Source organism: Falco peregrinus, chromosome 10 (assembly GCF_023634155.1).
Source record: "Falco peregrinus isolate bFalPer1 chromosome 10, bFalPer1.pri, whole genome shotgun sequence".
Taxonomy (NCBI): Eukaryota; Metazoa; Chordata; class Aves; order Falconiformes; family Falconidae; genus Falco; species Falco peregrinus.
In genome coordinates this window covers 3,914,705-3,942,547 of record NC_073730.1, presented here as the reverse complement: position 1 = coordinate 3,942,547, position 27,843 = coordinate 3,914,705, and the positions used below count along the sequence as shown (strand labels likewise).

The 27,843-nt window shown below is 41.5% G+C and overlaps 1 protein-coding gene and 1 long non-coding RNA gene across 2 annotated transcripts in view; one reads left to right on the top strand and one right to left on the bottom strand.

Annotated features, from left to right (window-relative positions):
- The window catches only part of HMCN1 (hemicentin 1), a 202,623-nt gene extending 176,726 nt beyond the window's left edge, over positions 1 to 25,897 (top strand). The window contains exons 88-107 of the mRNA XM_055815315.1: positions 394 to 564; positions 771 to 941; positions 2,021 to 2,191; positions 3,446 to 3,616; positions 4,389 to 4,559; positions 6,522 to 6,692; positions 7,147 to 7,296; positions 7,629 to 7,766; positions 8,086 to 8,207; positions 9,713 to 9,950; positions 11,682 to 11,744; positions 13,221 to 13,340; positions 13,590 to 13,724; positions 14,211 to 14,324; positions 14,671 to 14,796; positions 15,594 to 15,722; positions 19,404 to 19,754; positions 22,537 to 22,656; positions 23,303 to 23,429; positions 24,479 to 25,897. Coding sequence (XP_055671290.1) covers positions 394 to 564; positions 771 to 941; positions 2,021 to 2,191; positions 3,446 to 3,616; positions 4,389 to 4,559; positions 6,522 to 6,692; positions 7,147 to 7,296; positions 7,629 to 7,766; positions 8,086 to 8,207; positions 9,713 to 9,950; positions 11,682 to 11,744; positions 13,221 to 13,340; positions 13,590 to 13,724; positions 14,211 to 14,324; positions 14,671 to 14,796; positions 15,594 to 15,722; positions 19,404 to 19,754; positions 22,537 to 22,656; positions 23,303 to 23,429; positions 24,479 to 24,845 — 3,326 coding nt within the window. The 3' untranslated portion in view covers positions 24,846 to 25,897. The remainder of the gene's footprint in view (positions 1 to 393; positions 565 to 770; positions 942 to 2,020; positions 2,192 to 3,445; positions 3,617 to 4,388; positions 4,560 to 6,521; positions 6,693 to 7,146; positions 7,297 to 7,628; positions 7,767 to 8,085; positions 8,208 to 9,712; positions 9,951 to 11,681; positions 11,745 to 13,220; positions 13,341 to 13,589; positions 13,725 to 14,210; positions 14,325 to 14,670; positions 14,797 to 15,593; positions 15,723 to 19,403; positions 19,755 to 22,536; positions 22,657 to 23,302; positions 23,430 to 24,478) is intronic.
- Positions 558 to 14,268, bottom strand: LOC129785242 (uncharacterized). The gene is made up of 3 exons (XR_008749013.1): positions 14,078 to 14,268; positions 12,428 to 12,507; positions 558 to 690 (listed from the first exon to the last, which is right to left on the bottom strand). It is a non-coding gene; the product is annotated as an uncharacterized LOC129785242 (long non-coding RNA).
- Positions 25,898 to 27,843: the final 1,946 nt, after the last annotated feature.

The window sequence follows — 27,843 nt, the reverse complement described above, 5'->3', positions numbered from 1 at the left end:
CATTAGGCATTTCTTAAAGCTACTTGACATCTCAGACTAGGTTTCTTTTTCATGGAATCTTGCTCCATTATACTCATCCAGCTGTGTGCGACAGAGGAGTGTGTAGGAGCAAAAGACATAAATAAGGATGAAAGGATCTTGAATTAGATGCCATCCTCAGAACACATATCATAACTTAATTGTAGCTCTAAAGAAAAGCATTTAGGAGCATAAGCAATAAATATTTCAGAGCAGCTGAGGTATTCTCTGAACCGGAGTAAGCTGTTTCTCCAGTAATTAAGAAGTGAGTTGGCTTTCCAAGGATGGCTTATGAAGTGCATTTTTCACTTTGCTAAGCTAAGGGAGTTCTAAGCACAAGCACGTACCGGCAGAGCATCGTTTTTCCCGTTGCAGTGCACGGTGGATTTTCTGATTGGCTTGACTGGCGAGCTTGCAGCGTCACCTGCGGCCAGGGTGTCCAGGAGCGAGTCCGTCAGTGCAACAACCCTCTTCCAGCTAACGGTGGGAGGAGGTGCGAGGGGCCTGACACAGACGTACGCAGCTGCCACAACAAACCATGTCCAGGTATTTCTGTAATGAATCGATACTTTTCATGTGCCTTAGCTTAAGTGCCCTAACGGTGAACTGTTAATCACCAGAGATCTTCATGACAGATTAATTTTTCTGAGAAGCTGGAATTCATTTTGACTTCTGTGGAAAGAAAGAGAAAATGTCAATAAATACCGTGAAAATATTTTTAAATTAAAACTGCGGGGGTTTCTGTTTCTTAGTGGATGGCAACTGGTCAGAGTGGGGATTATGGGAAGAGTGTTCAAAGAGCTGCGGACGAGGCAACAGGACCAGAACCAGAATGTGCAGTAACCCACCAGCTCAGCACGGTGGGAAGCCCTGTGATGGCAGCGCTGTGGATTCAGTCATGTGTAATATTAGGCCTTGCCCAGGTAAGAGAAGAGTGGTTCAAAATTGATTGCACAAGGGGCTTCCCATACATGTTTCTTTTTCTCTCCAAACCTGAATTCTCTCAGTTTGTTTCCACTTATTACGTTACAAAAGAATTAAGCTCCCATTTTTTTTGTCTTAAAATTGCTTGTAGTTTGTTGAATGGCACCAGGTCTTAGAAACAGAAGTCACAAAAGTAAATGAAAGGAATATGCTAAGCAATTTCTCTCCCCACCCTCAATAAAAACGTTAATTTTAAATTTTGATGTTTTCCAATACATGTTCCCACAGAGTAAAACTTGCTACTCTAAACCTATGCAGCAAAGCTAATAAAAATAAGAGGAAAAAACCCCAAACCCAAACCACCAACCATTAAAAAGCCATGTAAAACATGATAGTTAGTAATTTCAGGCATTATCTGTATATTTTCCTTTGGTTTAATTTTTGGCCATGTCTTTCTCCTAACTGAATCTTCAGGTTTTCTTCCTGCCTTGGTAGTACTTCCCGTGTTTGACAGGTTGTAGTTTATTCATAACCCTTCACCACCGGTGTGTTCCCTTCTAATCCATTTTTATTACATTGATTTTTCCCTTTTTTCCTGGCTCTGCTACCACCACGATGCCAAATGTTCATCCACCAGCCTGAGATTCATTTCTCTGGATCTTGGCAACAAAGTCCGTTCTGGCTCTTGCTTCCCAGTAGCTGCTCAGGCTGTGCGCCGGCTTGTGGCTAGTGCGCCCCTCGCCCCGCCGACCCCTTCCGCCTGGCACGGGGCACTCGGAGCCAGGGGCCTTGGGAAAACACCAGATTTGATCAAGTGTTCAGGTCTGTGGTTCCGAGATTATAGTGAGGTGCAGTGATGTATTCAGAAAACAAAAAGGAAAGAATTCATCTCCTTTGCAAACTGTTGATCTGTTCCAGCTGATGCTTAAGGCAAAGATTTTTTTCACAGGCTTATCCAGGATATTTCATTTATTGATATTAAATGACGTAGCTTTTTTGCCTGAGGCTGAGGAGCTGTAATTTCAAGTTAAAGCAGCTGTGTAGCCTGAACAGTTTTATAGCTGTGCTGCCTTTGCAGTTGATGGTGAGTGGAGTCCTTGGCTGCCGTGGGGTCCCTGCAGTGAGACCTGCGGGAAGGGCACCCAGAGCCGCCTGCGGCATTGCAGCAACCCTCCTCCTGCCCACGACGGGTCGTACTGTCCGGGGCCTGACGCGCAGGTGCAGGTCTGCAACAAGAGACGCTGCCCAGGTAAGATGTGTCGGGCACAGAGAGAACAAGGACAAACTTGTCACTTCCTTTCCAAATTCTACTGACCGTACATTGAAAGCTTTCCAGTTCTACAAGTGTGGTCCTTGAAAAAATTCCATTCAAGCCTTTTCTTTTCACTGGTCCCCGTCGCTGTCTTTAACATCCCTCTATAGACCTAACATACGGGTTTTCTTCTCCTGTGCTTGTCTTTCTTCCTTTACCCTGCCACCGTGCAAAAGCTGCGTTTTAAATCCTTGGCAGTTAAATTACAAGTTTCTTAAACATTTCTCGTTAAAATTTTCCTAGGTTCTGTTACTCATTTATCCTTTTCTTCCACATTTCAACGAGTCCTTTATGACTGGGTAGGAAAACTCGTATTTTTGAAATACGACCTCTGTATTTGGCTGAGTGCAGGGATAACAGAGGGATATTTCATGAAGCGGAACGTGCAGCAGTTCAGACGAGAGCCTTCTGGCTTCATGCTCCATTTTGCACATGCCAAACCCTATGTTGAGTCCCCACTGTAACTGCCAACTCACCTTGTAGTAGTTGAGCAGCTGAGGGCTTGACGTTGCACGTTTATCCAGCTCGATGTGCTGCTGCTGAGGATGCTGTTGCTTACAGCTGGTTTGGGACTCGTCGGCTTCTTCTCAGCCACCAGCTCCAGTGCTCCCCTGACAGTTTGTGTCACCACATCTTGGGAGATCAGAGATGCTAGCACTCAGCTGCTTAGACCTGGCTTGTGAGATAATTCAGTAATCACTCCTATCAACAGCTGAGCCAGTATATCGGAGAGTGGTTGGGAAGGGGCGGGGAGAAGGTGGTGGTGGTTGCAACTTCAGGCAGTGCAGCTGCAGCCAGAGGACACGCAAGGGAGGACTGGGATTTTGGGATGGCACTTGTACCAGCCGCACCCCAGTGGGGCAGTTTCAGGGAGTGCTTTGTATTTGGTTTGACTTGCTTACAGATACCTAAAAACGTGAGTGTCGCTGAGCTGGATCCCCAAGTGGTCCATGCCCGTGATTCTGGTCAGGCTTACAGGTTATTTAAAAGATTTTTTTTAAACCTTTATTTTGAAAATATTTGTGCCAGGTTTCTGTCCTGGAAATCCCTATACAGAAATTCCTGTGTACCTGAGATGCTCTAGAAAGAGTAACATCCTACAGTCAGTTTTACCTTGATGTAGCGCTGATTTACTTCGTTATCTCTAATGTCAGAGGCTGTAACTGTACCGTGCTATGCCTTTCTCGCCAGTGGATGGGAAGTGGGCCACGTGGAGCAGCTGGAGTGCCTGCACCGTGTCCTGTGGAGGAGGCAGCAGGCAGAGAACGCGCCACTGCTCAGACCCAGCCCCACAGTTCGGGGGTCGCAAATGTGAAGGAAATGACATACAGATTGATTTTTGCAACAGTGATCCCTGTCCGAGTAAGTACCTTGGGCTGGGCTGCTTACCCACTGGCTGGTAATTCAGTAATCACTCCTATCAACAGCTGAGCCAGTATATCGGAGAGTGGTTGGGAAGGGGCAGGGAGAAGGTGGTGGTGGTTGCAACTTCAGGCAGTGCAGCTGCAGCCAGAGGACACGCAAGGGAGGACTGGGATTTTGGGATGGCACTTGTACCAGCCGCACCCCAGTGGGGCCGTTTCAGGGAGTGCTTTGTATTTGGTTTGACTTGCTTGTCAAACAAGTCTCCGCACTCCGCAAAACTCAGTGGGTCTGAACACAGGTAGCGGTATTAGCTGCCTGGCAAGAGGGAAAGCCTGTCTTCATCGGTCAGCACGATGGGGACATCGTAAACATCGACTGTCAGGAGCACAAAGCAGTAGCAGCTGGTCCGTAAGATCTTGGCCAGGCTGCCGGAGGTCACACACCCCTGAAGTCACAACGGTGCAGTCAGTAAGTGCCGGGGAGTGAAGCTCTGTGTGCCTCCCGTTAGCGTGGTGCCTCCCTTGGGTGGCAATGCGTGCTGCGTACCTTCCTGCGAACGGCCATGTTCTGGAGCTGGTTAATATACTGCGAGAAATCACTGAATGCTGGACGGATAACTTTCTTAGATCTTTACTTGTCTGGTTCTTTTATTTTGGGAAAAGACATTTCAAAGTTACTCTCCAACAGGAGTATTTTCCTAGCTTGACTCTCTGGTTTTAAGCATCCGTTGTTAAGAGGAAGACAGATCAAATCTGACTTATTTTTACAGTTCATGGCAACTGGGGCCCATGGAGTAGTTGGGGAACTTGCAGTCGAACGTGCAACGGAGGCCAGATGAGGCGATACCGGACCTGTGACAATCCTCGCCCTGCCAGCGGGGGAAGGGCGTGTGCAGGGCCTGACATGCAGGTCCAGAGATGCAGCGCTGAGCTGTGCCCCGGTGAGTGCTCAGGCCACCAGAGAAATGAAATTGCAGCTCTCCCTGGGAGACTTCAGGGTATATATAGCGTGTAAGATTTTCGTATTATGAAGGTAGCTGTAATTATTTACCATTTCATAGAATCTAATAATCCACTCTCACTTTTTTCTTTACGTGTCTGTCACCTTACAAGCATTTCTTCCTTCACATGTTAAATTTTCCCAAAACGAGGTGGAATAATTCCAAACAGGAAACAGCATATGAAAAGCTCTCCTGCATCTAGTAATTCTACTTAGTTTTTACAGTAAATAGTTTGAGGCTCCCAGTGAACTCTCATAATGTATTCTGGGAGCAGGGAAAAATGCTTAGCTCAAATTCTTTAAATAAAATGACAGTCAAAGCAGTTGACTGATTTATTGTCAATGCATAGCTAAAGGGCAGTCGGAGAACTTGCACGTGCAGGATCAATACAAGCAATACAGAAGATAAACCACAATGCAGGAGACTAGCTAAACACCTACAGATTTCTAAACACCCTTCTATAACTCATGCCAGAAAGGGATTATTATCAAATTATTATTAATTTTGGTGTAATAAAAAAAAAATTATTAAGTCCCTCCTCTGTATGCACCCCTTTACACAACCTCCTCCTGTGGGAGCCAGCATTATTGCGTACGTGTGCCGCATTCGGCACCTGACTGACCCCCGTGCTGGTGACAAAGCCCTGGCGAGGCCGCAGCCCCCCTGGGATGCAGGACCCTGCTTCCTGCAGCCCCCACCTTCAGCCCCCATAGCTGGGTGCCAGCTGCTCGCGGCGTGGAGGGAGACGCCATCACAGCTCGATAGAGGTTACAGCACCAAGCCCACGCTGTTCCTGGTGCACCCTCCTCTTGGTTGGGTTTATCCGCCCCAGTCACTCATTTTCACGCTGCTGTTGTGATTCTTCCCAGTTCCCTCATTACTGGCATTTTGGCTAATGGTTGTCTGAAGCAAAGTTTTGTTACTTTCCTCTTACCGTTGCTAGTTTTGGGCAAGCATTGTATCCGACCAAGCGTTCCCAGATAACTGTTCAACGCGCACTCATGTTCCTGTACTGTTGTTACCGAGGCCGTGCAGACTCCCACACGTGTGTAGTTCAAGCCAACTCTAACTGGTCTCTTGTGAGAGTTCAGATAGTGAGAAAATGTGCCTTGGTTTGCAAGATTTACGTTTGGTTTAGTTTCTTGGACTCTTCCATCGGTGTTATACCTATGCAGCCTTGGCTGTTTTCTTTGGAGCAGTAAAATCACTCAAAGCTCTAGACGGACAGGTTGTCTCTTGTGACAGGCTGCCCAAAAGTGTGACAGCTGTTCTTTATAAACTGGTTTGTGATGGCTCCACATACATCCAACCATGTGTTTTACTTTTGAGATCGGTTTCTCTGGAGCCCTTCAGAGATACTTTCAGGGCATGGGCACGGAGACTGGCAGGAGGCGGCTCTGGGGCTGACCCCCCCAGGGAGCGCGGCTGGTCATACAGCTCCCGGCCACGGAGCCACGCGTGGGTGGCCACCCACAGCCAGCTGAGCTGCTGCCTGCACACCCGGCCTCTGCTGCCACGGCGGGGCTCGCAGGCTTGTGCAGGGCGCACGTAGGTTGCGCTGAACAGAGCTTCCCTGGTCAGCCGTGACATGGTACCTCTTCAGCGTGACGTAGGGAAGAACTTTGCCAGGCTCTTGCTGAATCCCCAGTTGTTACAACGGAAACATCCCCCGGAGGAGCCGCCTTGTTTCCAGTACAGCAACAGACAGAATGTTACAGGTAGCATCTTTCTGAGCGGAGAAGTGTTCATGCCTGCCCATTAAGGTGTTTTTGTCATCCCCTGAGTTACTGTGTTTCTCTAACACATTGATTCCATCAAGTAGGAATGACACTATAGCATCACTGATGCAGCCTGAAACATTTTTTTTTTTCAAAAAAGTTTTCTTCATTCTTGATTTTGCAGTGGATGGAAACTGGGGGCAGTGGCAAACATGGAGCCGATGCTCTGCTTCTTGTGGAGGAGGAGAGCAGACTCGCATACGCCTGTGCAGCAATCCAGCCCCATTAAATCGTGGACGTCCTTGTCCTGGAGACTCCTCCCAAATATCCAGGTGTAATACCCAAGCATGTCCCGGTGAGTTCATTTACAGCCTGCACGCAATGCCGATATGGTGAAAGCCTGCAGCACTCCTGATTTGACTGTCTCAGCCAGCTGACTGAGTAATTTCATTTTTTTTGGCTTAAGTATCCCCTGCAACTTCAGCTGGATAATTTTTTTGTTAAGCTGTTCCATAGCTCTACAGTATGCTGTTAAACAACTGTTGCTTTTCAGACAGAGGTGAGTGCATAAGGTGATTCCTGTGTTACTGTGCGTGTACCTCCGACTGCGCATATGCAGCATCCTGTTATTTGCAGGTTGTGAACGTTACTCTTGCAAATAATGTAGCAATATCTGCAGAAATGTCCTTGCTTCTTAAAATGCTGGACAATATTTTTGAATTTTCTGTCCCCCAAAATATCAGACATCAGAGTTTTCACATGGGCGTGTTTTTTTTTTCCCTCTTCCCTTCCTTCCCTCCACCGCACAGGTGGGCCTTCACATGCCAAAGGCAGCATCATTGGAAATATTAATGACATTGAATTTGGAATTGCTTTCCTGAACGCCACAGTAACAGACAGCCCTGACTCTGAAACTAGAGTAATACAAGCAAAGATTACAAATGTCCCTTGGAGCCTCGGTAAGCTTTTTTTACTTTTTATCACTTTTTCTCCTTGAGCCAGGCTGAGTTCTGTGCAGTGGCAGTTTTCACCACTTCATTTTGTTGAGTCTCACTGAAGAAACTGCTCTAAACTTTTCACAGACAGAGAGAGAAAAAGGGAATCTTCAGTATTTACTTCTAGTACTTTAGTATTAGTAAAATGATTCCTCTGAATACACCAATACATACTTTTTTCTGGTTTAAATCTTAAGGGCTCCACTAGTTTTAGGTCTTCATCGTCATCTCCTACTGACGTGGGTCGTATGATGTTAAGTAAAAAGCTCTCAAATGTTATGTCGCGTTTCTTTCAGGTCCAGCGATGAGGAAGCTTGTTTCTATACTCAGCCCAGTTTACTGGACAACTGCAAAAGAAATCGGAGAAGCGATGAATGGGTTTACCCTCACTGATGCAGTCTTCAAGAGGGAAACGCAAGTGGAGTTTGCAACTGGTTAGTTCCCTGTGATATACCGTCTCTTTTCAATAAGCTTGATGGATACAGCATTTCTTAAAAAAGAGCACATAACTATTGCTGAATTTTGAGTCTTGTGCTTACATCAGTATTTTCTGAATGACTATGGCTTTCTGAGGCTTAAATACAGCTTTTAGAGCTGTAATTTGAAACATGTAATTTCTTATAGACATGGTACACACTATAAAAATATGACTATAAAATAACTGGTCAAGGGATGCCAGTTCAGATACCGTGTGGCTAACATGAGTCTCTGGTTAGGATGTTTTATAAACCAATGTGCTCTTACAATTCACAGGGGAGGTTCTGCGAATGACGCATATTGCCCGGGGCTTGGATTCAGACGGAGCCTTGCTGCTGGACGTTGTTGTGAGTGGCCACGTGCTTCAGCTCCAGTCAGTAGCTGATGTTAATGTGAAGGTAAAGCTGCGTTGGGATACTACCCCTTCTCTCATCGATATATACGTCCTCTCTCACCTATATTAAAGCAGTAGGCACTAAGTCCTGAACACTGTTCTACTGTGTGAAACTTATTTTGTGCCTGGTTTAACTGACAGGTGTTAACATCGCCTTTGAAAACAAGTTGTTGTCAGAAAGGTAGTGTTGGTCACTCAGGATTTTTAGATGTTAGAAGGTAGTACTGAGAGGTGTCTTTGGGGCTAGTTATCAGAGGCAGGCAGGTGAGGTGTTGCTTTCAGTAGAGCTATAAAGGTGCATCTTAAACCTGTCTGATTTCTTGGCTTCCCTGAGGATGCCACCAGCCCTTTTACACCATGGCATCTTGCAAAAATTTCTGAATATTGCTGATGATTTGTTTGCAGCTACAACTGTATGTGGTCTGGCAGAGACACATTCCTGTGGCTGGTAAAATGGCAAAGACAGGGGATTAACAGACTCTAAATCAGATTATATCACAGGGCATTCTATGTGTTCTTACTGTGCACACTGTCATGATGCTGTCAGTGATGTGCTCCTTTCTCTCCTCTAGCATCACAACTTTGTCTTGTGGAGATATCTATTATGGCAAATAGTCCCATTATACAATTAATCGGAAATATTTTACAGAATTTGATTTTTCAAAGAATGACACTTCTCTATGAACTTGTTCAGGAGTGGTTAGAGGGGGCAGTTTGTGTGATCATATGGCAAAAGGTTGTAAACTTGCTACTGAATTTCTCTGCTTGTTGTTTCTAGGAGATACTCTACTGCTCCTAGTAAGATAGCTTCTCTCACAGACCTTGTACTCCTGATAGAAGGATGGAGTTCAAAGGAACTGTTTTTTTATCTTTTTGATTTAGTTTAAGACACAAAAAACATTTTGCTTAATATAATACGTGGTATGAAAGTTTTGGTTTAAAACCAGGTGCTTGATAATTGGTTTTACTGTAAAAGAACGTTCTGTAAAGGTGGTAATTAGTTGGTAGGTAACCAGTGAAAATGCTTTAATATATTAATCCCACAGTACAAGAAATATACATGAAGTTCTTGATACTTCAATACGCTGCAATATATAGCATGTCTGATATATATACCTGTTTTCAGTGGCAAGATTTTTCTCTATGACTGTTTATTTAGCACATACATGTTGTCAGCATCTGACTTAGAATAATAAAAAAAAAAAAAATACTTAGTTCAAAAGATGATTATTGAACGGTGAGATAATTTCCAGGTTTTTTGGGAAATGCTCTGCCGTGGCCCCCATCATCAGCATCCACATGTTTGTTATTTAAAGAAATACACCAGATGCTGTTAAGATTTGGCCGCTAAAGTAAGACTAGAAAAGGCGTGTGTTGTGGAAAACACAGTTTGTTCTGATGTTAAAAAAAGACTCTTTCTCAGAATACATCTCGTACCACTTTAAAATACGAAGACCACAGTGGTGTTGGCCGTACCCAGCAGCTGATGCCTGAATCTTGCTGTTTCAGGATTACACAGAAGACTATATTCAAACCGGCCCTGGGCAACTGTATGCCCATTCTACCCGTCTCTTCACTGTAGATGGAGTTAGTGTTCCCTATACATGGAACCACACCATCACCTATGACTACACCAAGGGAAAGATGCCTTTCTTGGTGGAAACGCTCCATGCTTCCTCTATTACAACAGAGTACAACCCACTGGAAGAAACTGTGGCTTTTAAAATCCATGCTTCCATTGCAAAAGGTATTGTTCTAATCTTTCATCAAAATGAAACAATTCAAAAATGATATCCTATCTTTCTAGAATTCATGGCCTGTATTCTTAAAATCTGGTTACGGCCTTGAAAGAGGAAATTCTGTGAAACCTGGGTAACTTTATCGTAGATCCTGGAACCTATGTGTCTTGTTAATACAGCCATAAACTGATGTAAAAGCTGTCTGCACTGACTATAGCTGTAGTTGTCATCGATGATGTACATCTGCATTTGCTAACACTTCCAACAGCGTCGTCAGTAGCTTCAGATAGTCAACCTAGAATACTTCTCCATTTCCTTTCACCTACCGTTCATTCTCTAAAATGAAATTACTGTTGCTTTTTCATGGGGTCAGCTGTCGGTGGGTTTTTATGTTTGAGTTTGGTTTTGCATAGCTATTGAGAAAAAGGATTCTGTATTTTCTTCTTGCAGCAAAACCCACATAAATGTAAGTAAGGTAGTAATGAAGTGGAAGAACATTTGTAATTTAGCACTAAAATGGGTAAAATGTCCTAAGTCATTCCTCAGTTTGAACTTCTCTGGAATTATTTGGCATATATGGAAAATATGATGCAAAGCTGCATCTTGAAAACTTTATTGGTGTTTTATGGATGCATTTTTTTAAGGCCAGATATGAATGGTGCACAGTTATGCCGTGCTCTGTAGACACAGGCTTACGTACAGTCTGTAAAGCCGGTGAGTCCTACCACAGAAGTGGCAAGCTAGTAGCTCTATCGTCTGTTGCACTGTGTCAGCATTACTAACTGCTGGCTTTTAATAACCCAGGTGATCTTAAAGGAATAGGGCATGTGTTTGTGTAAATGGGTTTTCCTTTCAGAAGTCATAACTGGTTAGTAGAATGTCCTGTTATCTTTTTAAATACTATTTGGGCTTATTTTACATAGTACAGAAATAACTCAGGTTCGAAAGTAAATGAAACAGTGAGATTGCCTGCCTTAGTCTTTCTTTTCAATTATGACACTCTAAGTGAAGTAAAATAATGATTTTTCCACTTGCCAGACTACAAACTCATTATGCAATTTGAAAACCAAGTAAGATTTTTTTTGTTGTTGTTGATACCATTTCAAAAAGGAGTCTGTCAAAAGGAAGTCTCCAGATCAAGTTATGCCTATGCATAAATCCGGCCAGGTCTTTACTGAATTTGCATTTAGTTCCTCCAACAATTAATAGACTGCTTTTTTAAAAATTTCCTATTTATTAAATCAGTTTTCAAGCAGCAAAAACTGTGTGGTCTTTGAGCAGTCTCTGCCAGAGTTCTACATTACAGTTTGTAGTGTGCACTTGTGGTGTTCTACAGTGACTTCCCACAGTCTGCGACGTGGTGATTGGTTTGGTTTGTATTTATTTCCCTCCTTTTACACGAAGTGAAACCAAATGGTCTTTATACTTCTAATAACGAAAAATTTATGGAGGAACTCTGCAGGATGTATTGGGCTGGGATGCAACTTGCATTTACCCTGAGGGAAACCCCTCAGAGTTTAATGTTTTTCAAACCAGCAAAAACTATGTACTACTGACTTTTAATGCCCAAGTAGAAAAACCACTAAAGTCTGGATTTTAAAAGTTCCTATTTTAGTGGCCAAGTATAATAAATCTTTTATAAATAGCTGGGCTGGAATTCTTAATGTTAAAGTTTTTTGAAAGTAATAAAATGGCCATATTTTTATCCACAAGTAACATGTGCTTTCTTTACCATGCAGGAGATCGTAGCAACCAGTGCCCTGCTGGGTTTGGTTTGGACTCCACTGGGCCTTACTGTTCAGGTAATGATGTGACAAGGGTAGTGTGTAATCCTAGACTCATTGATTGCTTTAGATTGGAAGGGACCTTGAAGATCCTCTAGTTCCAACCCCTTCTACCTTGGACACTTTCCTCTAGACGATGTTGCTCAAAGCCTTATCCAACCTGGCCTTGGAACACTTCCAGGTACGGGTCATCCACTCTGGGAAACCTGTTGCCTGGCTACCCTCATTGTAACAAATTTATTCTTTATTTCCAACCGAAATCTAGCCTTTTTAAATTTATAACCATTACCCCTTGTCCTGGCCCTTTACCAGAGCTCCTATAGGCCCTGGTAAAAAGTCTCTCCATCTTTCTTATACGCCCTCTTTATATATTGAAAGGCCACAATAAGGTCTCCCCAGAGCCTTCTCTTCTCCCGGCTGAACAACCCAACTCTCTCAGCCTTCCTCCATAGCAGAGGGGTTCCAGCCCTCTTGACCACCTTTGTGGCCTCCCTGCTCTAAGAGGTCCATGTCTGTCCTGTGCTGGGGGCCCCCCAGCTGGCTGCAGTGCTCGCCACCGGAATTTACATCACCTTTAGAGTTTCAAAGCATGCAGTACATACTTCAAAAAGCGTAAGTTAGCAGTACATACTTCAAAAAGCGTAAGTTACGATTGGAAAAAGGGTGTGGGTCCAAAGGCAGATGAAGACTTCTGTACTCACCTAGAATAGAAGTAGTGCCCAGACAGCTTTTCATCAGTACTCAGCTACTAGTCAGACCAGAGCCACAGTATCTGCTGAGCCTGCAAAGCAATGAAGCGCTTTTATGATCTGCACAGAAGGAAGGACAAGTGTTGGCAACCTAGAAAACAGCCCACAAGCTCCTGCTTGGGGGATGGAGGTAAAGAGAAGGTTACAAGCATTGTAGCGGTCTCTTCTAGGTGACCGAGTCATATTTGGTTTAGGGAACAATCATCGGATATACTTTTGTGGGCTTATTTCATTGCCCCTTGAAAGTTTGTAAGTTAAGGAAATTACACAAGAAGCAAACACTATACCCTCTAAAAGGTTTAAAACTAGGAAAACTGAAAATAAGGTCACTAAAACAATTTTCCACTTGCAGTATTGTCTGTAAAACAGTATGAGTTCTAAAACTTTAAACATGGAACATGTAGTAACCTTTGCACACGTATCTAGGAAATCTTCAGTTTAACACTGAAACCCATCTGTCCTGTTGTAGAGATTCTCTGGAAATGATTGTATCAAACATCCGTTACAAGGATAGCTGACCCAGTCCTGCAAAGCTAACGCAAGGTTCCAGCAAACAGTGTTAGCGGAGGTTTGGAAACCGTAAAAATAGTGGAGAACACACCACTGAATGGTTTCTGTGAAGCTGCTCCATTGCTACATCTGGTGTTGCCCTGTGGGCTTTACCAGGTGTATCTCTTACGAAGGGTGTGTTTGGTATAGCTTGCTGTAAAGTCTCACTGGTTTTTCAAATGTTTCCTTCTTCCAGATGAAGATGAATGTGCTATGCGACATCCTTGTTCCCATACCTGTCATAACACGATGGGATCTTACTATTGCTCCTGCCCAAAGGGCCTCACTATCTCTGCGGATGGTAGAGCATGCCAGGGTAAGAGAAGTGTTGCTGTGGACAGGTTGGATACAAAAAGCCCCATGGCAATAAAATCACTAAGGAAACGTTCTGTTGGGGCTGGGCCATTTTCTCATTATAAGAATATAATTTATTGGTGGTATTCCAAGTATTTAATAACTGAATATATTTGCAATCAAGTATTTCATAGCTGATCATGCTCGAGACACTGCTTAATCTGTGTTCCATTTTGACACTGTGAGGTTTACAGCTTGTTTTTAATTACAGATATTGATGAGTGTGTGTTAGGGGGACACAGCTGCCATGCTGGCCAGGACTGCGAAAACATCATCGGCTCCTACCGCTGCGTGGTTAGATGTGGGAATGGCTTTAGGAGGACAGCTGATGGATTTAGCTGCCAAGGTATGCAGACATCTCTGGGTTTTGGTGTTAGCTTTCATAAACTGAAAATGTTGTCTTTCACACAACTGAACTAACTTTTAAAAAGTTGCATCTCCAAATACAGTGTCTATAAATATTCATTATTAACACTGTGGGGGGTTGTTTTTTGGTTTTTTCTTTTGTGTTTTTGTTGGGGTTTGTTCTGGTTTTTGGGGTTGGGTTTTTTGTTTTGTGTTTTGTTTTTTGAAACATTTGCTTTTTGCATCTTTAGAAAAAAGTGTAAAGTCCTGTCAGGACCTAACATTCTTGCTATTGTGTCACACGTGCATATTACTTTACCAAGAAGTGATCAAAGTAAACACTGCTGAACATACCTCCATAGTGTAGTAACTAGAGCTCCAAGCAGAGTCCAGAACATTGGTTGACTCAACCGAAACACTGCACAGTTCAGGTAAATGACGACAACAGTTCAGAGCTATGGTATCAAGGTTTTGTATTGTTCAACAGATGTTAACGAGTGTCAAGAGTCCAACTCCTGTCATCAGCATTGCTTCAATACTATAGGAAGTTTCCACTGTGGTTGTGATCCAGGATATCAGCTGAAGGGCAGAAAATGCATGGGTATGAATAAATTTTTGAGTATTTATTACCTCTTTCCCACGGACATAGTTCGACATGTAGGTGTTGCTATATTTGTAATCAGGAGCCTTTATGAATGAAAAAACTACTGTGGATGATCTACTTAGGATGCATTTCTGAATTTGTTTGTAAAGCAGTACAAACAAATTCAGCTTTTAAGCCAGAGGAAGTGGGAATTGGCCTGACTGATAAAGATGCATGAAATGCATTCGGATGCACGTACACAGTAAAATTACAGCTGGATTATTCTGTGCTTTAGGAATTGCACATAAGGAAATGAGTTCATTTCCATTTTTGCCTTTTTTTTTTCTTTTTTTCTCCAAATAAGATGTAAATGAGTGCAGGCAGAATGTGTGCAGGCCTGATCAACTTTGCAAAAACACACGTGGTGGCTATAAGTGCATTGATCTGTGTCCCAATGGAATGACCAAAGCAGAAAATGGAACTTGTATTGGTGAGTAGAAGTGTTAATGCACTGTACAATGACGGTAAAGGAAGGGACAACAATGAATTTTTTTCAAAAAATAATAATCTTGGAGATAGTCCATCTCCAGTTACTAAGATCTGATGTTAAGGCACCAACTTCTGTTCATTTATGAGAACATATGTATTTAACTTTTTTTGTAATTGGTATTAAAATAATAGATGTACCCTTGCCACTTTTCTTTCTTCGGAGAAATGGAAAAATAGCAGTAAGGTTTTCCTCAGCATCTTTTCTGCATTGTCACATTGAATTCTACAAACTGTTCATTGACCAAAATGTTTTGCCTCATGTGAATGCTTGCTTATGAATTTATCTCAGGATCTCTGAATCATGATCACAGGTCCTTGCTGCTTATCAGGGATGCTTTTCAACAGAACCGATGTTACATATACTACCAAATCTTTTTTTCTAGTGGGATGTGACAGGAAAATGGATTATATCTCTTTGAAGAGTAGCTGATCACATTGGAAACCTCATTGAAAAGTTTTGAAAATTAACAGGAAAAGAGTGTGTAAATATAATATGGTTGAAAAATGCATCTGTGTATCTGCTCAAAATCTGCTTTTAGATTGTGAAACGCAGATTGTGATTCGTAACACAAACTGTTATAGAGTAATGCCTGATGATGGCACCAGGTGGGAAAAGTGTACGTTCAGAGGCCAAACCTATCTATGCGGCCAGATTCACTCACTGCTTAACTGCATTCCTTCTACATTTAGAAGTTTCAAGAAAAAACTGACTATTTCCCCTTGCCGTCTTGCTTGCAGATGTTGATGAATGTCGGGATGGAACCCACCAGTGTCGCTATAACCAGATTTGTGAAAACACACGAGGAAGTTACCGTTGTGTATGTCCAAGAGGATACCGGTCCCAGGGAGTTGGAAGACCTTGTGTGGGTAAGCTGTCCAGAAACATCCAACAATGCAATCCCATCTGAAGACCAGGCTATACAGACGAATTTGCTCTGAAGTTCAAAACTGCCCATCTAAAACTAAGTGTCCCACTCAAAACAAATAGTCAAAACAAAATGATTCCAAAGGGAGATTGTTACACGACCATACTCTGAAAACAAAATGTACGAGCATCTCGGGGTGCTGGTGCATGGCAAGCTGCTGCTGCATGAGGCTTCATTTATAAAAATCAGGTCAGGTTTGTTAGCTGCTAGGGCAGTGAAATGTGGCTGGCTAGACCCTGCACTGCACTGATGCACAGCTGAAGGCAGTCAAGCAGGGAGTGATGTGGGTTCTGCTAAAGGAGAACACCCAGAGGAAGTGTGTTGCAAGAGGCATGATACACCCAGACCCAGACTCACCTCTGCAAGTGACAGCCACGGGCACACTTCCCTGCCCGCTAGAATTGCGAAGGGTGCTCCGAACGGGTAGGGCGGAGGAAGCTGATACGCCTTTATCGCTCAGCACTCCCCTTTCTGGTTTGGGTGGATCACAGCAGGGAAGGAGGATTCCTGTCAGTCAGTGGAATGCTGACCACATAGTTACTGCCCTGTGCTATCTGCACAGAACCTTTTGGCATAAAAATGTGCAGAACTTTCCCCCACGCACACAGGGGCAGCATTTGAAGGATGCTCTTGTAGCTCTAACAGGGATAGCAAGAGAGTTTAATGTATGGTGTCAGTGTAAGTGCATAAAACACTTCCCTTGGCATTTAATAGACCTTAGAATGGCACTAGGATCACTTAGATTCACCCTTTCTCTATTTATGTATTTCACCCTTTCTGTATTTAAAATATAATAGTTGATCCACCCTGATAATAATGATTTATGAATGTTAGTATATGACACAAAGTTGGTTTCAGTTGCTCTCATCTATCATATCAGAGAAGCATTCCTCCATGATTACCTCTTCAAGATTAGCTTTCCTAAGTGATAAATAGCTGCTGTGGAAAATAGGATTTTTTTTCTTTTTAAACAACCTAAGATTCTGTACTACCAAAAGCCAGGAATGTTTTGGTTTGTTGTTTTTTTTGTTCACAAGAGATTAAATGCCAGTTAGAAACATCTGGCTGTACACCAAGACATTACTTCCACCAGCAGCTCTCTACTGAAATAAAATCAATCCCAGACTCCTTAACGTATATTGAAACCATTTAAATTTCTGTCAGTAATAAGCTAGATAAAGTTTAGGACTACAGATTTTCACAAAACACTGGCAGCTGCCCTAAAGCTGTCTTCTGACCAAGGACCACTGAAAACTCCCTCTTAAATTAAAGTATGACCTTTACGCACCTTTGATATTTTTTTTATCCACTTAAAAATTCAAAACATAGATTCATCAAAGATACTAGTTTATGTGTTAGTAATTGTTAGTGTTTCCAGTGAGCACAGGGGAAAGTTGAAAAGTAAGCAGGACCCCAGACTGAAACAGAAGAATTGATCTTTGTTCTTACCTGTGCTACCTTCTGCCCCGGGTAAAATCCTTTGTGCCATAATTCCATGTCTGTTGGATGGGGCTGAGATGCTCATTTGCCATCACAAGACCCATAGATATATGTGCACTCGAACTGAATTACAATATTTCTGTGAACTGGGGTGGATCTCAACATGCCATATGATAGATGGAAGGCCACTATCAAAAGGTGTTACATGCAAAAATGCTTTATAACGTGAAATTTAAAATCAAAGTTTCAAACTCATTTTCACCTGTTCTCATGAATTTGTTACATTTATGGTGCATAATCAAAGGGATACTGTCCAGTGGAGACTTAGGCATACCAGTCAGTCAGTGACACTTCTCACAGGGGTGGCTGTGATATAAAAGCAATATTTTGATGCAGGTAAAGAATGTAAAACTTGGCAGTTAACTTGAGTGCTAAGGAAATTATGAGTTTTGGTATTCTTTTACATGTATATGAGTAACAAAATTTTCATCTTAAGTACACCCTGAAATCAATAAACTCAAAATTCATATTAGTTGTTGCCATATTACAAAGTTCCCTTGCTTGTGCCACTTGACAACACTAATGACATTTCAATCAATATATAAAGTTTCAGTTACATGTTTGTGAAATAACAATTGGAAAATACTGTAATACTTTGCCATAATTACTCCTGGATTTCCAACTCTTAAAACATTGATTATTAATACTCCCAAATTACTTTAAAACTTAAAATATAGAAAATGTTAAACTTAATAAAAATGCAGTCTAGTATTCTATTATGTTTTTGAACAGTGTTAATTTTTAAATAGCATTATCAAACATTTGTGTCTTGGAGGGTTACAAACTATGCTCAAAGTACTATGTTCAGAAATTCTAGCATAAAAAGGTTTATAATATATGTAAATTATAGATATGGTTTATGTATCTTTGTATCCGTTTATTTATTTTTGGTCATTGCAGAGTTGCACATTCCTTTTTATTAGCAGATTTTTGTCTTTTTCTAGTAAAGAATGACTGTAAATTTTCAAAGGAATACCATGTGTGTCAAATTTTCAGCTAGGCCTGAAGCAACTTGATGAAAATTTTAGAAAATTTCTCTCTGGTGTTGCCAGAGAGACTGTGGGAGAAGGCCTGGTCCTACAGTATCCAAGAACACTCATATTTACTTTGAGTGAGTGACACCAATCATGTTATATCCTTAAACCCCTTACCATACTTTGTGTGCTCACCACTCTGTTTTGATTTAAGGATGGACATTTAGTGCTAGGGTTGGTCAAATTACTTTGGATTACAATTCAAAGGGAAACTGAACTTTTTTTTTAAAAAAAGCATTCCTTAGGAAAACAGAAGTAATTCTATTTTTTAATTGCACCTAAGTGAATTAATATTTACCATTAAGTCTTGAACCTTTCACAGCTGGAATGACCAATAACAACATCAAAGGTTAGAACATACCTGACCTCCTTCCCCTGCAGCCTTGTGACACATCGTTGAGACCTGATTTTTCCTCTGATGCATAATGCAATAACCGTACTGGAGCTTTTTGAGCAGCCCTCTGTGCCAGTTTGAATGAATTTCTAACGCTGTGCTTGTCAAGAATGCTCTGTGTTAAGTATCCTCCTTTAAAGAAGGGCCTGACAGCTTCTCCCACTCATCTGTAGAGCATTTAAGAAAAAAAATAATTGCTAAAGTAGTAGTGAAGAGCTTAGGATGGAATGATGAACAGTGTGGGTCCAAAGGACCACTAACTTCTAAGAGTGCAGCTTTTCTGGTAAACAGTAGACATCGCAGCTGGCAGCTTTCAGGCTATCACAAAGCCCTGCCTCTGTAAAAACAGGGGAACAGACTTAGATCCACATTTTCAGGCGCGTCTTACCTTCAGTAACACCTGAGGCAAAACCTGCAGCAGAGTTCTGGTCCTGCATGAGCACAGTTTTATGTCACACGTAGCTTTACAGGAAGAATCAAGGTGTATTACTGTACAGGACAGGATAACCTGCCTGCTCAGCATTGTGTTCTCCGTATTTTACTGCCTTCAAGATCTCACTTCTATGTCTTCAGTTTGTTCCGCAGACTGAGATAAGTATATATGTATATATAGACACATAGTTATGTGTTGTTGTTTGTTTGTTTTTTCTCCTTTCCACATGGTTTGTTGCTCTGGATCATGTCACATGAGCAGACATTAATGAATGTGAACAAGTGCCTAAACCCTGTGCATTTCAATGCACCAACACCCCCGGCAGCTTCAAGTGTATCTGTCCACCTGGACAACATTTATTAGGTGATGGGAAATCTTGCGCTGGATTGGAGAGATTGCCAAATTATGGTGCCTATTACAATAGCTATAACTATGCTCAATTCTCCCCTGTGAGAGACAACTATCAACCGCAACAATATTACAGGCACTCCTCAAATATCTACAGCTCCTTCTCGGAGTATAGAAACAGCAGAATACCTTTCTCCAGGACTAGAAGGAACATTAGAGAAACTTGTCCTGAAGGCTATGAGGCAAGAAATGGCAGATGTGTAGGTAAATGTCAGTCATATCTATGCAATTCTCTTGTTTTGGTCCTTATTCTCAGGTTACTGTTTCATATGTACCAGGGGCTGATGGTTTGTGGTGCTGTGTTTTTTTTCATATTATCCTGATAAATATTAGAGTGTTCTGCATGTTGTTGTCTTCTGAGCACGTTGTAGCGAAAGTGTTTTCAAACCACCTCCTTCTAACCACTTGTTTTAATGTTTGAAAATTATTTCTCTCTGTTTTTCTTCTGATGATGGTAGCTTACCTTTTATGAATTTTCTCACACTTCAGAAAACACCAGTAGACCCAGTCTAGTCCTGGGGATGTTGCTTGTGTCAGACTCCCACTGATGGTACTAATAGTCGGGTTCAAAAAAGTTTTGAATGAAGATTTTAGATTTGAGCACACCAGAGCCAAAGCCAGCACTGCTACAGGATGGTAGTCACTGCCATACAGGCAATATAAGCAGAAGCTTTTAAATTATCTGTAGTTATGATATATAGCAGGTTGTAATATCATTCACTGAGCATGGAGAGATTGATTATAAGTAAGCAATTATGGGTTTGTGCACTGCCATTTCTTTTGCTGTGATGAGGAGAGCAGGGTAGTTATGGTAACTGGCAAGATCAGATGCCCCTCCCCTCCCTTTTTCTTTTTTTTAAGAGGTGCAAAGCCTCAGGATACACTGTAAGATCAACAGGAAACAAAGGGATGTGGCATCTCTAACTATCAAGCATTTAGCTCACCTCCTCCTTACTCTGTGAGGTTTTCCAGTGAAATGCTGCTATTTTCACAAATACTAAAAATTTAACTCGGCTCCTTGTGAAAGTCAGAATGAAGAGCAGCCTGTCCTGTTCATGGACTGATTTGTACTAAATGTGAAGAAGTTAAACAAACAAAGAAACCCCCCTAGAAATTATTGCTCAAAAAAAAAAAAAAAGTTAGGTTTGTCCCATGTGGCAGTAGCTAGTGTCTATGGATCTAGACCCTCAGACCCTCTGTAACTGCTGGTCCGGAGCCGGAGGAGGGACGCTGGGGCCCAGCCCCCCCCCCCCCCCCCCCACCCCGAGCAAGCTCCGCTCCCCTCCCTGCCCTGGGAAGCCCAACAGACCTGGGCTGGAAAGGGGCCACCCCTGTGCTGGGAGCCAGGGCTCGCCGCCTGCGTCAGAAGGGGTCACCAGACCTGATGCTTCACACACAGGACAGAGGAGGATGTAAAACACGAGTTCATCTTTTGAAGGATGCTTCTCTTAAGCCAGATTTTGCCAACTTTACTCACATTTTGAGTATCTTAAACAAACAAAAAAAAAAAGTTATTTTGTGATAATACTGCTGGGTTCAAGACTAAGGGCACCACAGTCCAGGCCTTACTAGCGCTTGTCCCACTGCAAGTAACGTAGCAGTTTGTGGTGCGTTAGTGTCACATGCAGTGACACTTCATAGGAGGCACAATATCCTTCCAGGATGAACAGTGACCTACAGCTAGATTCTAGCAGCTAGAATTACTGCTGGAATTCTATAGCAGTATATAATATATTAATGTTGACAAATATGAATATACTTCTATTAATAAGAAGTTTAGATAGGCAGACATCAAACCTTGTGTTTACATGTATACAGCTACTGAAATGTCTTTATAATGCAGCTTATAGGTACAGCAGTTTAGTTGAAAGGCCTAGGAATTTAGCTGCCACTGATGAAAGGGTTAAGCTAAAATCTATCGTCTTTACCCCAGCTTCCAGTTAGAATTAGTTAATATTCTTGCACTTCTGTTTCATTGGAACAAAGACTGAAATTCAAAAATTATTATATAATATGGAAAATACACCCAAATGATGCTTTTTTAAAAGAAAGTTCTTTCAATAGACAATTATCAGAATTTGGTAACAACATACCATAAATTTCTAGTCATGTCTGTTTCTCTTCTGCATTTACATTTTTACCTAGTGCAGCCCATGTAAATCAGACAGAGAGGGGAAGCAAAGACCTTCCTTCCACTGTTTTAACCATGCAAGTCTTAACTCTTGCACAAGCCTAACTTGAGTAGGGTCTCTATTTCCGTCCTGAATTAGGCAGGTGTTTCAAAAGAAATTACAGCTATATATGATCTGTGTCACAGATCAAGTCACACTAGCCTGCTCTGAAAATTTTACATAAAGTAGTCTGTTACTTCTGTATTTGAGAGGGAGATTTAAAAAAAAAAAAAAGTTAAAAGCATTTATTGATAGTCTTCCCAGATACCGAGCTTATTTCATCCCCATGGCATGGGGAAGACCAGTCTGGAAAGGGAACAGCTTTGCCTGACAAGGGAGTAACTGTAAGAACAACTTGCCCGCTGACAAGGCTTCCTCTGGTGAGATAAGTAATCTGGCTGTTTCCTAAGCATATTGCTTAAAACCTTCTGAGCAGGCAGCTCAGCTTGCTGTTTGGTGCAAGACTGTGTTTGTATCACCTTGTCGATGTATACAGAGAGCACATCCCCCTTTCTTCCCAGAAGTCTCTATCAGGATTGGTTTCTTCAGCTAGAATATGTTTTGTGGCTGCTGCCAGGAGAGGTGAGGATCCCTTCAAAGCTGACTTTAGTCATTAAAAAGTTTCAAGGAATGGCCCAGGTAAGGTGTGAAAGGACTTGCTATTCTTAGACATTCAACCCCATCAGAAAACAAGATCCAGAAAACATCCACCAACTCTGTCTATACGCTTGTACATAAATAGGACAAAAAATACCTAAGTTCAGTACCAGGTTCAAATAATCCTGATGCAGAGGTGCTTATGGTTCTTCCCACAGACATCGATGAATGTGAAACCAGAGATACCTGTCAGCACGAATGCAGAAACACCCTGGGAAGTTATCAGTGTACCTGTCCGTCTGGGTATCGCCTTACGCCCAACGGCAAAACCTGTCAAGGTATGGAGATGCCTTTGAGTGTTCAGAAATACATTTGTAAATAAACGAGATACAAATAATATTCAGTACATGTGCAAGCCACCTCTTTGAATTTGCTATACACGATTCGGCATTCAAAATTTCAAGTTTCAGAAGTTTTTGTATTTCCCATTTTAATGTTTCATAAAACATCAGCAAATGAGACAATTGCAACTTCTTCTCTGAAGTTTCCTCATGTGACCTGACATTACACATTTAACTCCAGGCAAGTAGAAAACCAGCTCTGGCATCAAACCCAATATAATCCTTAACCTGCCTCTGTCAAAAAAAGGTAGTCAGATGTTCTGATCCACAAAAAAAATACTATTTTTTTTAAAAAAAATTGGCATCTTTTGATAAGACAACTATGGCTTATGTTGGATCATGGCTGTAGGGAACTTCTGGACAGTACGCCATCCTGCACAGTAATAAAGTGCTGACAAGAATAAATGCACATTATTGGAACCAGCAGCTCCAGTATCTCAGACAGCAAGATAGGATTCAGAAAGATCTCACTGTGTGTAGAGGTATGCCCTGGAGTCTGCTCAGCCTTTACCCAGCTTGTTTTTAATACTTAAATTCTTCTTCCAGCAACTCATCATTTGCATGTTTTTTTTTTTATGTTCAGATATTGATGAGTGCCTCGAACAGAGCATTAACTGTGGATCAAATCAGATGTGTTTCAACATGAGAGGAAGCTACCAGTGCATAGACACACCTTGTCCACCAAACTATCAGCGAGAGCCTCTTTCTGGGTACGTTTTATTTTCAGCCTCTTGTCGCCCACCCCAAGCTCAGATCCTCAACCTGTATTTGCTAAAGAAGAAACTTTTTAAGTTTGACTGACACCAGTAAAGCTCGTACTAGCAAAAGGTAAAGCACTGATAGCCAAAACGATCATCAGTTTCTCAAGCAGCAGTGTTCCATCCATGCTTCCCCTGCAGCAGAAGCAGTATTTTACAGTTACTTCAAAAGGAAATAGCACCAGAATGGTCCTTTACTATATGAACCCTGGCAGGCAGCATGCTGCGATTCTTTCTGCTGATTCAGTGTCATTCATTTGTCACTTACAGGGCTGCCTTTGCATCTAAGGTTCCCGACTTCCCTAATGGACTAAGTTGCCATCAGTTTCAAAACATTTAGTACTTTCTTTTAGTCATGAAAATAACGCTACAGTTCATGGCAACTTTTGTTATTTTTAAGTTGCTCTATTTATTCCCCTGTTCTGGAAAAGACATTATTTTAATCTCTCAATATACTCAAGGAAAAAAGCTTCTTTCCTAATCAGAAACCATCTTTTGCAGTCAAACTCGACTGACATTTAAGTTGAAATGGGTCATGCTACCTGCTAACATCTGTTAGCACTGACAAGCAGAGCTAGGAAATATCTCCTGTTCTGATTTCTGATTAATAAAATGAGATTCACTTTGCCCTTCATTCCAGTTCTTTATGATCTCTCAAATGGAGCTGCCTGGACATTTTAAACCAGCTTTTCCAACCATAATATTTAAGAGCAAGGTCACTAAAACGTAAACCATTGGCTGCAACAGCTATTGTATCTGATATCTTTATATTGCCTCTGGGCGCTTTCTGAGATGAACCTTTTGAGGGAGAATGGGGCATTAAACTGGGCTCCAACTTCAAAGGAACAAGGGATAAAAATCATGCATGAGCATATTCTAGTGAAGTTTTAATCTGCATACTGTGACAGGGTAAACAGGGGAAGAAATTCTCTTCAAGACCTACTGCACTATTTATGATACTGTGCCTTCACCCTGGGCTAAGGTGCTCTGCTTGTTCTTAGGTTCTGCCTCAAAAACTGCCCAGCCAATGACTTGGAGTGTGATCTGAGTACCTACGCTTTGGAGTACAAACTCCTTTCCCTCCCCTTCGGCATAGCTGCTGGTCAGGATTTAATCCGCCTGGTTGCTTATACTCATGATCAAGTCATGCACCCAAGGACAACCTTCTTAATGGCAGATGAGGAGCCAGCAATCCCATTTGCCCTGAGAGATGAGAACTTGAAAGGAGTCGTGTTCACTACCCGACCACTGCGAGAGCCAAAGACTTACCGCATGGGAGTCAGAGCCTTATCCTACAGCGTCGATGGAAATATCGAGTATCGGACAACTTTCATTGTTTATATAGCTGTGTCAGCCTATCCCTATTAAACATTCCAACTACCTGACAGTAATCACAGTATTTTAACCACATTTGTAAATGCCGGTGGGCATTACCACTTCCAGACTGACTCTACTGCCTGCCAAACAGTTGTGAACCATGTAACTTGAAAGTCGTGCTATGCTCTTTTGTTTTCCCCTTCTTCCCCGAGGCTGCCCTCCTGTCCCATTATTCCAATTCAAGAGGGAAATCCATGGCTTTGAGGACCTGTTACCACTTGCTTTATTTATTACACTGGAGTAGTCATTTTCAACAGTTTGTTCGGAAAACCAGCAGAAAAACCAAAGTATGAGCTAAAGTATGTGGTCAAAGCAGTAAGCAAGGAGCAGCCTCTGTTGAAAGCAGCTAAAGAAAAGCCTAACCAAAAGAAAAAAAAAAATTCAAGTGGTCTGCATATTTTAAAGCTTGCTAAGTGTTTCACAATTTTATACCTATTAGATTTTTTCTTGTCAAATATCTGATAGAATTAGGGCTGTAATGTACTACGTCGTGTGCTCAAAAAAACCAAATACCACTGTACCTAATGGTTGCAAATGCTGAAACAAGTGACATTAACGTTTGTTTTCAGCTGAAGAATCTACAGCAGAATTCAGAACGGCTACATTTTTTGATTTCCATGCAAGTTTAGACATGTCACTACTTTTTTGGAAGAAAAAACAACATGGCTACTTCTACTTTATACAGCAGGTATTTTATATTTTTTTTTATTTTTTTTTTTTACTCTGACATTCTGGTATAGCCATTTATTTAGCTCAAAACCATATTCATTTCAGTACTCCCAACTCAGTTAAAATGTTTTGGGGTTTTTACAAATGGAATGTTTTTCTCCAAAGACGATGTAATTTTGGTTCAGTAATGTCAATACACTGTACACAAGTAATTTTGCAAAGATGTATTCTATTTTTATGAAAGTGTATATATGTGTTTTTCCTATGTGTATTTTCTATGCAGTATCTCAAGAGTGTTTTACAGTTAAGTTTGCATAAAAGGACAATGTCAATACATTGAAAGTAATCAAAATAAAGGTTCCCATTGCCTCTGAGATTGCTGTGAGTTTTATCTTCGAAAAAAAATTCTTTCCTATTCATAAAGCACTTGCCTTTAGTGCCAGTGGAGGATGCAGAAGGTAGTGTGTCCAGCAAACCAGGGAGCAACTTGCACCAATGCAACCACATCTCCTGTTTTTTGTGCTACTGGCTTCTCCACATCCTTAAGTTCTAAAAATAAATAAACAAAAAAAAAATGGTCAGGAAACTGATGCACTTACTGTAAGATCTCTTATTTTATCCAGAGCCTATTAGACTAAGAGATATCTCATTTTCTCAGAGAAGATGGATTTTGCTAAGAGTTTATATACTACAAAAAATTAAGGCAGTGTTTATTCATAAATACAATCAACTCATTGCCAAACATGAAATAAGTCACTATAGTTCCAATTTATATTACAAAAAAAAAAAAAAAAAAAAAAAAAAGAAGAAGAAAAATCTGTGAAGGACATTAAGATTGGAGCCCGCTGGAAATCAGCAATGTTCACTGTGAAAGTTTTGCTATTTTTGGTCCAAGAGACACAGAGGCAACACCAGAGCCTCTCCAGCTGCACACTGAGGCTGAGCTGCAGACTCAGGTGTCTGGGTTGCAAGGAATGGACCAAGAATAACTCATTTCACTAAGGCACACCTGGCTTCAGCTATCTACCCTCTACCTGTCACTCATGGGTAGTAAAAGATTATCAGCAGCATTAAAGTGCATTTTTAGTGATGGGGCTGAATTGCTCTGCAATGGACTTTTGACGTTATGCTTGAATATTATTAACAATCCACAGTAAAAGCCCCACCAGTCTTCCCCTAGCATTGCTTTTTGTTCGGTTTCCATTGCAACAAGTGAGATAGATAATCCTGCAAAACAAGGGTGACAAAATAATTTTGCTCTTTATACAAGTGACAGCCTTCAAACAAATGAGGTTTGTTTCTTGGCAGCCTGACTTGAAACATAAAAGCCATTTAGAAAGAAAAAGAAAATTAATTGCCTTTGTGTCTTTGTCATGAAAGTAAGCTATAGTAAGTACTGGCAGTTACCTCAATGTCTTTTAAGCATGAGAATCATACTGAAAATTATGTCCTTAAGGGAATTTTAACTCCACTGTGAGACAGAAAGAAAATTTCTATTATGGTATATTTTGTGAGAAAAACAAAACAATCCCAACCAATATGAGAGCTCACAGGCTTTAAGGCAAATTATTACTTCTTTTAGGGTTAGGAACTTACCAGATAGAAGTCACTCAGACACAGCTTTGTTTCATCCTGTGCTTTTCAGGTGCCCTGCTGTAGCTTAAGAGCAAGGAGCTGCTTGTCCATATGGAAGCTGTTGGTTACACTGAGATGATGCCACAGGATTGAGGGACCAGGGAGATTTGGGTTGTGAACTTCATGATTTTCACTCATTGACTGGTTACAGGGATGTTACGAATAAAGGAGAACTTGTGCCATGTCCTTCTCTTCCTTGAACATCTGGTTCTGTATTACAAAGTTACAATCTATTCTGCTTTAAGAAAAAGAATTGCGAACACATTAAATTAAATTAAATCTCCGAGCAAATAACACCTGCTGCAAATCTATCTGCCCCTCTTGCTAACAGGCTGAAAAGGCTGTCGTTTGTTAATTGTAACTTGAGAGGTAAGAGGCAGGTTAGTACGTATGTACATGGCCACATAAAATTGTGTATTTGTTAAAGATCAAAAATCCTTATTTCACAGATCCAAACTGTAAATTTTGTAAATACAACAACTGTATGTATTTTGTAAATACTCTACTGTATGTATTACTACTTCAGGTAAAGCTACCAAAACCTTGGATGCAATTTTCAGTAGCTAAGGGCTGTAGGGCTGAGCCTGCAGTCACGTTGCCCAATCCTCTCCAGTAGTCTGCAGAAATACTCCCAAGATCAAAGGTTCACTGCAATCCTATGAAAGGATGATACGATCTCAACATC